The following is a 9815-nucleotide window of genomic DNA, read 5'->3' on the forward strand; positions in this document are numbered from 1 at the left end:
ACAAACGTGCAAAGCAGCCGTGTTAAGGGTGTGAGTGTTGCTACCTCCGTGTGCTCAGCTCACCTGCACAGCTGCCTGTGGCAGCCCAGAGGAGGGAGGGGGTCCTGAGCCCCAGGCTAATGTTGTGTTCTTCCCTGTGCCTGCAGGTCCGCTCTGCCATCCGGAAGAGGTGGCACCGGTGGCAGGACAAGCACTCAATCCGCGCCCGGGTGGCCCGAGCCATGTCCATCCCCACCTCCCCCACCCGTGTCAGCTTTCACAGCATCAAGCAGTCCACGGCAGTCTGAGCTGGCAGGCCGCAGAGCAGCCCCCCAAGAGCTGTGGCTGGGAGCATGACGGCCAGGCTCCTGGACCACCCTGTCTGTGGAGGCGACCTGTTAAATCTCATGCCCACTCCCCCAGGAGTAGCTGGCACTGACAGCCTGGGGGTTCCACTCTCCCCTGCAGCTGTGCAGTACCTCTAGCTCATGAGTGGAAAGTCATCTACAGGACTGGGCCAGGCCCAGGGCCTCTGGCTTCCCTGCCCGATCCTCCCTGGAGAAGGGACATGGGAATGAATTGACACGTGGCGCTGGACACCCACAGCAGCACACATGTCCCTCCAAGGCTGTCTTCTCCCAGAGCACAAGAAGGCCAGCCTACTGGGGCCTGGGGCTGACCTCGGCATCTGTGGGGAGGCTGTTCGCTGCCCCAGGGCCTCATGGGCAACTCGTGACAGCCTCTGACTCACCATGATGATGCCTCTGAACCTCGGCGATGCCTTCTGACACCACTGGGAACCAAGGGCCCTTGCTCAGGAGTCCTGGAGACAGAAGTCAGGTGTCATCATCAGACATGGGGCCGCAGCACTAGAGTCACCCTCCAGGCCTCCAGAACCTCACTGGCACCGTGGCACTGCCACCAGCAATGCCCTGCCTTGCTGCCTTCACCCTGAACATTAACTACCCTGCAGGCCAGGCCAGCTTCCCCTTACATCGTCCTCACCCCACAACCATCACCTCCTGCCCCCGGGTTTCCTCTTTTGTGAGAAGATGGGGGCTGAAGGGGTCAGAGTGGCCTGTGAGCAAGAGCCAGGCACGTCTGAGCCCCGGCATCTGTGCCAGAGCTTGTGGCCCCGGATGGCCTCTGGGGCAGGACCACTAGCTAAGCAAGCGAGGAGAAGGCCCTTGCCCAAGTGGCTCTTGGGACAGCGTGCTGCTTATACTCCAGGTGTGACCAGCCCAGCCCCCACTGAGCTGCCCATGTCTGGAGGGACTGGACAGCCAGAGCAGGGTTTGGGGGACACTAGAAGATGAGGGTGTCAGCTGTGAGGTGGGTGGCTGGTATAAATAATATTTATCTTTTCAACCAGCATTTGTGAAGCCTGGACTCCACAGGGAGCTGGATGGAGAGGGTGTGTCACAGAAGTGGGGCCATTTCCCAGATTCCAGGGGCTGGTGTGTTGCTGGGAAACCTGCCCCCTCTAACCCCAGCAAGGATGGTGCCAGGAGAGCCCCTGAAGGCTGGGAGAAGGGTGAGGGCAGGAGGGAGCTCTTTGAGGAGCAGGTGGCTCTGGCCAGGGCCCCCTTAGTTAGGGACAGCTCACTGTGAGGAGGTGAATTGGAGGGAGAGTAGGACCAAGGTTAGGGATGCAGAGGAGGGACAGCATGGCTGAGGGGAAGGAACAGCTGGAACAAAGGACACGAGTGTGTCCCAGCCCCAGGCAGGAGCTGAGCTGAGAAGCGGGAAGTGGAGTTAGGAAGCTGGGCGCTGGACAGGACATGACCGTAGCTGTCTCCACTTGCTCCCCGCAAGAGGCCATCCCTGAGACCCTGATCTTTCTTGTGTGAACTTGAGGGAAGGGGAGTACAGGGAAGGTGACAGGGAGTGAAGCCAGGCAAGGAAGGCAGGGGAAAGGTAGGGGCTGAAGGGAGACACAGTGGCCTGTGAGCAAGAGCCAGGTATGCCCCAGCCCCTGCCAGTGCTGCTCTGAGGTGGGTGGCACATTCCCCTGGGCTGCCCGCTTCAGTGCCCCCAACTCGGGCAGAGCTTGCAGCCCTGAGTGACCTCTGGGACAGGACTGACACTCCAGCACTGTTGTGGGCGCCTGGAGCTCCCTTCTGCTGGGGAAGCCCTTCTTCATCCCAGCCGAGGGGACAAGGGAGCTGGGGTGTTTATCCACCCCCTCCCATCAGCCACAGGTTGAGGGCTGCTCCCAGGGGAGCATTCCCACATCTACACGGCCACAGAGAGTTCCAGGCACTGCAGTGTGTGCTGTAACGGAGGGGTAGGGGGTGTGGGTGGGACACAGGAATACTAACCAGGGAGGAGGGTCCCATGGGTGGGGGGCATGTATGCACACGTGCACCCAGGCACACATAAGAGCTCGCGGTCTGAGGATACCAGGAACAGACAGGCGACACAGTGCCAAGAGCCCCAGTGCTCCTGCTGAGAGAGGGCAGGTCTCACTGGGAGGGCCTGGGCCAGTGGGTAGCTAAGGATATCCTCGAAGGCCCTATGGAGTACTCTGCTCCACCGGTTCTCCAAGCTCTGTGCCCCAAAGTAGAGAGATGGAGCAGGGGACCCTGGGAGCGCCATGACAGAGGTAGGCTGGAGAGTTCCAGAGCAACTTGGGGAGGTATTGTGGGGATCGGAGAGAAGCCCAGTAAAAGGTCCTGGCTGCCTGGAGAGACCAGAAGTGACCTGAGTCTCTAGCGGCCACAACAGAGACAGCTTCCCGACTGCCTCTCACCCAGTGAACAGGGAAAGGTGAGAAGGCAAGGCTTTCCGGAGACAACTCTGGTGGGGATGGGATGGGGGGCTCACCCGGGGTGGAGGAGTCAAAAAGGCAGGGGTTGGGGACAGCACAGACGAGGCGTGCACAAGCCCAGCCAGGCCGCACGGGCCTCCTGGTTGATCTCGCTGCCAGACACCCTCTGGGCACCTACCTTGCACTCAGCACTGTGCTGGGTGGTGGGTGAGTGGGAGGTGAGCAGCCACCCCAGGGGGACCCCAGGAACCCCAAGAAAGCACAAAGCTCAGAGTCTCTGGCTGTGGAAAGCCACCAAGAGGACAGCTCCAAGACAAGGCAGGGGGTCATGGGAGAAGCTGGAGGGAACCACTGGGCAGGCAGATGGAGCCTGGGCTCCCTCCCATTCAGAGAATCTGAGGGCAGAGCAGCTGCGGGACACACCTGGGAACATCTGAGCCTCAAAACCTGCAGCCCAGAAGCCCGGAGTTCTACCTCCCATGGCAGATGTCTGCTCTGGGCTTCCGCCCCTTCAGAGAAGGCAGCCCCGAGACCAGGCGTCTGGGCCACTCTGCTCAGGTTCCGCTTGGGTGGGGAGGCCCCTCTAGGATTGAGCGGGGTGTGGTGTGCCCACAAACACACGTGCAACTACACAAAACGAGGGGAGCCACTGGGGGCCTCCAAGACCCAGAATGCCTCATGCCAGGAAGAATTTCTCTCCCCACCATGCCCAAAGGCTGCGGTCTCCGAACGCTGCCCCCTCCTAAGCCCATTTGTCCTTGATACCCTCCCTCATGGGCACAGAACAGCAGTGGAGGAAAAGCCCTGCTCGCCTGGGTGCCGTTCCGGCCTCCCCTCCTGTCCCTTAGTGTGACAACACAGCCCCTGCCCAGGGGTCCTCGGCCTCCCTTCCGGGCCTCCTCTCTGGCCCCTGCTACTGATGGCTCAGCTGTCCTGGGACCAGGACCAGGTGTGGAGTCAGATCCGGGAAAACCATGTGTTCGGAGGGAAGAATCCACAGAATAACACCTTCATTGTGGGTACTGCAGATTACTTTGCCATCCACAGACTCCTTTATACCATTTTTCCTCGAATTCTCAGCTAGCCCACAGACGTCGTAACCCACCTATTTTGCAGCCAGAGAAACAGGCCTGGCAGCTCCCCTGAAATTGAAGGTCTGGTCCAAGTCTAAGGCTCTTTTCACCCCTCAGTGAACTGAAGTCTTTGGGGCTGGGGTTCTGGGAGGCCAGAACCAGTGAAAAGCCCTGTGGCAAGAGGGCAGCAAGGAGGCCTCAGGGCCTCAGCCAATCTGGAGCATGCCCCACGTGGAGATGGGACTTCTCTAAAGATGGCCTCACCATGTCCAGCTGCTGAGCCCAGCTGCGTGGGAGCAGTGGGGGTTCTGTGGATCCAGCATCTCCTTCCCCAGCTTCCCGACATCCTCCACTCCTTAAAATGCTGCTGAACTTCAGACAGCGCAGCCCAGGCCACCCTCAGCCATGGTGGGCCTCCCTGCACCCCACCAGAGAGAGTGCCACTGGCCTGCAGCCCACGGCTATCTCAGAATCTCCTTATCCAAACTTCCAACTGACTTCAAACTCAGCTGCCCACACTTGCCTCAAACACAGAAGGGAACGCTTTCTACAGTTTGCTAACAGCAACACTGGTCATCATTGACTGTTTATCGGGCCTCCGTGCTGCTGAGCCCTGCACGTGTTAATGAGGCAGGGCTGTTATCCCCATTTAACAGATACGGCAAATAAAGCCCAGAGAGGTTAAGATACCTGCCTGATAGCACCCACGGCTGGATGAAAAGCCAGGGAGGCCACACTAGGCTTCCATGAAGCTTATCTCCTAGGCAGTGGGAGTTGTTATTGAGTCTGTCCTCCCAGCCCCACTGCCCCTTCCAATCCCCTCCCCAGGGAAATCCTTCCATCTCCAGCCTGTGGTCAAACAGCATTCAGAGATGAGCTAGCTGAAGGAATCGGAGCCAGCTCTAGCTGCCAGTCTCCCATCCCCAGCCCCATCCCAGCTCTACCTCAGAGCATCGCCCCCTACCCCTGCCCTCAGCTCACCAACCCCTGCAGGTCCTGCTGGCAGCCCAGACTCAAGCAACGCCCGGGCCGCGTACATTTGTCAAAGCTCTCAGTGTGTTGGGAACACCAATGACACCGTCATTGGAGATCATGCCGGAGACTGCCCTTGGCCACCAACAGCAACCCTACCAGCTTCTGTCCCTCCAAGGGGTCCTGGATTCATCCCTCTGCCCAGCCTCACTGCCCATTGGGCCAAGGCAGGTGGGGCAGAAGCAGGGACCTCTTAGGTGCCTAAGGAGCCCAGGTTGGGGGCATGGCACACATCAGATAGGGTGGGGGTACATGGAGGCATGGCAGGCATCAGCTAGGGTGAGGGTACATGGGGGCACAGTGGGCATCAGCTAGGGTGGGGGTCACGGGGGCAGCAACCGGTGGCCTGCCTGTCTCACTCTCATCCCAGGGGAGCGGGGAGGGAGTGGATGACGATCCACTCTAGAACACGCAGCAGAGAAGGTGCTGGGCAGGGCAGCAAGGGCAGGTGAGGGGCCAGGTGAGCTGGGCCCCTTTCCCACCCTTCCTGGGACCCACTGCCCGGGGTCTGCTGCCCCTGCTGCGCTGTGTGATAAAGATCAATGTTCCAGGGGCACCTAGGTCTTCAAGTGGAAGGCAGAGACATTGCCCCAGCCTGCTCTGAGCAGCCACCCCAAGAGCCCAGGCCATAGTTAAGGGGGCAGTAGGGAGGGGAGTGGGGGAATTTGCAGGGAGCAAAGTCACAGAGGTCAAGGGTGCCCTCCAGGAAAGGGGTTGAATCTGGAGGCCTGTGGAGGTGGGAAGGGTGGCAGTGCTGACGTCTAGGGGGAGGATTGCAGCCTGGCAGCGGGCCATGGCCTCAAGGGGCACTCATGTGAAGGCACTGACCAGGGCTCCAAGTGGCCACTGGAAGAGTGATTCCAGGGCTGATGGATGGGGTTGGGCAGGGGCATGGGGACCTGGGGAAGCAGTGATCAGACCTGTGAGAGCCTTCTGCGAGCGGGGTCCCAGGCAGCACCTTGGCGCGTTGTACCCAAGTGAGCTAGAAAGAAATGCCATGCTCTGAGTTCAAATTATGAGTCCTTCATTGAGCCCGCCACCGAGAGGCAGCTAATGCTCAAAATCAAGCCCCGAGGAATGGGCTTGATTTCCCTTTATATTTTGATTTAGGGAGAGAGGGGGCAGCCTAGCTGAAGCGGAATTTTACAGAAACAGAACAAGCAAGTTAGTAGGAGGAGGCTGGTAACCAGGGGGCAGGAGGTTCCCAGTTGCTAAGGGTGTTTCCATACAATCACTAAGGGGGATAGCGGGAGAACTTTCCATAGAATCAATCACCAAGGAAGGTGTCCACAATCAGGTAGACTAGCCAAGCAGGATGCGGTTACAGTGGCTGCAGGCCTATGAACAGCGTGAACCACTCTTAACGGCTCAAAGCTTTGAGTGCAGCATGACCCAGTAATGCCCCTGAGGGGCTGCAGCAGGGAGGGAGAAGCTCCAGAGAGCTTCTCAGGCTAAGATGGAGTCAGTTAGGCTAACCCAGGTTAGGTTATTACAGGTAGAGGGAGCCTTCTGAGAATTCTCTGGGCCCCAGGAAACCAGTCCACAGGTCGATCTGGGAGAAGGGAAAGGAGCAAGCTCTGATTGAGACATCCGTGCAGACCCCCAAATCGGGGCATATGCTGGTCTGATGGAGTCCAGGAGAGCTAAAATGAAGACCCGTCCCGTGGAGAGAGCAGCTGGAGGGAACAGGAGTTGCTCCTTGTTCTGTTTTATTTTTTAAATTGTGGTAACATACACATAAACGTCCCATTTTGGCTGGGCGCAGTGGCTCATGCCTATAATCCCAGCACTTTGGGAGGCTGAGGTGGGTGGATTACTTGAGGTCAGGAGTTCAAGACCAGCCTGGCCAACATGGTGAAACCCTGTCTCTACCAAAAATACAAAAATTAGCCAGGTTTGACAGCACGTGCCTGTAATTGTAGCTACCTGGGAAGATGAGGCAGGAGAATCGCTTGAATGAGGGAGGTGGAGGTTGCAATCAGCTGAGATTGTGCCATTGCACTCCAGCATGAGGGACAAGAACAAAACTCCATCTCAAAAAAAAAATAAGTCCCATTTCAACCATGTCAGTGCGCAATTCAGTGACTTTAAATACACAGTGTTGTGCAACTGTCACCACTGAGATAGAAAACGTTCCGGAACTTCTTCACACTCCAAACGGAAACCCCATACCCATCAGTCATCCCCCTTCTCCCTTCCCCCGGCCTCTGCCCACCATGAACCTGCTCTATAGAGCTGCCTGTTTTGGCTGTTTGATATAAGCAGAATTAATCGTACAATATGTGTCCTTTTGTGTCTGGCTTCTTTCATTTACATAATGTGCTTCCACTTAGCATAATGTTTTCGAGGTCCGTCCACATGGTAGCAGGTATGAAAACCTCACTCCTTCTTATGGCTGAGTGCTATTCCCTTGAGTGGGGAGACTGCACTTTCTCCATTCATCAGCCGACGGACACTGGGGTTCTCTCCACTCGTTCAAGTTATTATGAATCGTCCTGCTATGAGCATGCATGTACACACTTTTGTTTGAACACCTGATTTCAATTCTTTTGGACATATATGCAGGAGTGTAAGTGCTGGTCATGTGGTAACTCTGTTTAACTCACCTGGGAATCGCCAGACTGTTTCCTGCAGCGGCTGCACAATTTTACATTCCCACCAGCAGAGTATGAGGGTCCCAGTTTCCCTGCATCCTCGGCAAAGCTTGTGATTGTCTGGGTTTTGTGACAAAGTGGGTGTGTTGGTTCTTGGGGTTTTTTCTGTTTTTGTTTTTTGTTGTTGTTGTTTTGAGACAGTTTCACTCTTGTTGCCCAGGCTGGAATGCAATGGTGCAATCTCAGCTCAGCGAAACCTCTGCCTCCCGGGTTCAAGTGATTCTCCCGCCTCCGCCTCCCGAGTAGCTGGGATTACAGGCATGCGCCACCACGCCCGGCTTCTTTTATACTCCATGTTGATCAGGCTGGTCTCGAACTCCCAACCTCAGGTGATCCACCCACCTCGGCCTCCCAAAGTGCTTGGATTACAGGGGTGAGCCACTGCACCCAGCCGGTTCTTGTTTTTTAAAAGATCCACGACCCTGTGTGGAGAACAAGGCTCCAAGTGAGGGTCTAGGTTGCCCATTCGTGGCTGGGGCCAGAAACAGTTTATCACAGCCCTCCGTCAGGGGCTGCCTGCCCTGCCTCCCCTGCTGTGCCCAGCATTTACATGCTTGGATTCAGACAGTTCCACCCAGTTCAGACACTGCTGTAGTCTGTGATAAGAACCCTAGAGGCGAGCCTTCCTCTCCTAACCACACTCCTGGCCAACCTCTCCTTTGAAATGGGAGCACTCAGAAGGGACAGCTGGCAGCCTCCTCCCCTGGGCTCTGCCCGCTTCTCCTCACACCGGCTGGCCGTTTGTTCTCCAGTCACTTGTATTTGTTCCCGAACATGTTTCCGACAGTTCGCTTGTCATTGTAATTACTGTTGTAATCTAACTAAATGTTATATTACTGATGAATCAGAAGTGCACTAACAAGGAGAGATGTTTCTTATGAAAATTCAGTCAAATGCTTTGAAGGATACTTTGCAAATGCCAAAAATATTGGCAAATTAGGTGTGGGTGAGACAAGTGTAAATAATTGGGTGGGAAAGAACTGTCAGGATCTCAGACGGGTTCTGCTTGCTGACCATTTCGCAGGGTCCTTTAAACTCGCCATCCACTTCAAAGAGTCCACCGCTGCTGTTGGAGATATTTCATCCCTGTGGATTTCCCAAGGAACAAAGGTGGGGCTGCAAGAGATGAACCTGTAATAGGAGAGGCCTTGACAGGCACAGTGGCTCACGCCTGTAATCCCAGCACTTTGGGGGACCAAGATGGGTGGATCACATAAGGTCAGGGGTTCGAGAGCAGCCTGGCCAACATGGTGAAACCCCATGTCTACCAAAAGTATGAAAATTAGCCAGGTCTGGTGGCATGCACCCGTAATCCCAGCTACTTGGGATGCTGAGGCAGGAGAATTGCTTGAACTTTCGAGGTGGAGGTGGCGGTGAGCCAAGTTTGCACCACTGCACTCCAGCCAGCCTGGGGGACAGAGCAAGACTCCATCTCAAAAAAAATAAAAAAAGAAGAAGAAGAAGGAGAGACCTTGAGAAAGATCAGTGATTGGCCAGGCAGAGTGGCTCACGCCTGTAATCCCAGCACTTTGGGAGGCTGAGGTGGGCGAATAACTTAAGGCCAAGAGTTCAAGACCAGCCTGGGCAAAAGGATGAGACCCCATCAGTACTAAAAATACAAAAATTAACTGGGTGTGGTGGCACATGCCTGTAATCCCAGCTACTCGGAGGCTGAGAGGGGAGAATTGCTTGAACCCAGGAGGTGAAGGTTGCAATGAGCTGAGATCATGCCACTGCTCTCCAGCCTGAGCAACAGAGCAAGACCCTGTCTCAAAAAAAAAAAAAAAAAATCAGCATGCTTACCCCTTAGAGGTTAAAATTACATGTGTGTTGTGGGGCTGCCCACAATCGTGCCCCCAAAAAGACATGTTGAAGTCCTAACCCCCAGCACCTCTCAATGTGACCTTATTGGAAATAGGGTCTTTGCAGACATAATCAAGTGAAGATGGGTCATTAGGGTGGTCCTATCCATCATGACCATGTCCTTATAAGAAGAGGAGGAGAGACACAGAGACAGACAGGGAGAATATCGTGTGACAACCTAAGCAGAGACAAGTGGCAGGCCAGGCCAGCGGGGAGAATGTGAGGACAATGGAACCCGGACTGCCAAGCTCCAGCCCCCAAATCCCTCCCTCTGGTTCCCCCGCCGGGGGCCCCAGGGTTACTCTCTCACACACTAACTACTTTGAAAACCTTGTTCTTCAACTCTCCTCCATCACGCGTGGCCTGCAGAAGCCTGCACAGGAGGCCCTGGGTGACATGTGAGAGCATGTACCACAGAGCTGGGTGCGAACTTGCAGAGCCAGA

At 55.9% G+C, this 9815-nt stretch overlaps 1 protein-coding gene across 6 annotated transcripts in view; it reads left to right on the top strand.

The window, feature by feature from the left end:
* CRHR1 (corticotropin releasing hormone receptor 1) overlaps positions 1–1353 on the top strand; it is a 49030-nt gene extending 47677 nt beyond the window's left edge. For all 6 annotated transcript variants that reach the window (XM_078373397.1, XM_078373399.1, XM_078373398.1 and 3 more), the window contains one exon: positions 147–1353. In XM_078373397.1, coding sequence (XP_078229523.1) covers positions 147–287 — 141 coding nt within the window. In that variant the 3' untranslated portion in view covers positions 288–1353. The remainder of the gene's footprint in view (positions 1–146) is intronic.
* Positions 1354–9815: the final 8462 nt, after the last annotated feature.

This window comes from Callithrix jacchus, chromosome 5 (assembly GCF_049354715.1).
Source record: "Callithrix jacchus isolate 240 chromosome 5, calJac240_pri, whole genome shotgun sequence".
NCBI classification, from domain to species: Eukaryota; Metazoa; Chordata; class Mammalia; order Primates; family Cebidae; genus Callithrix; species Callithrix jacchus.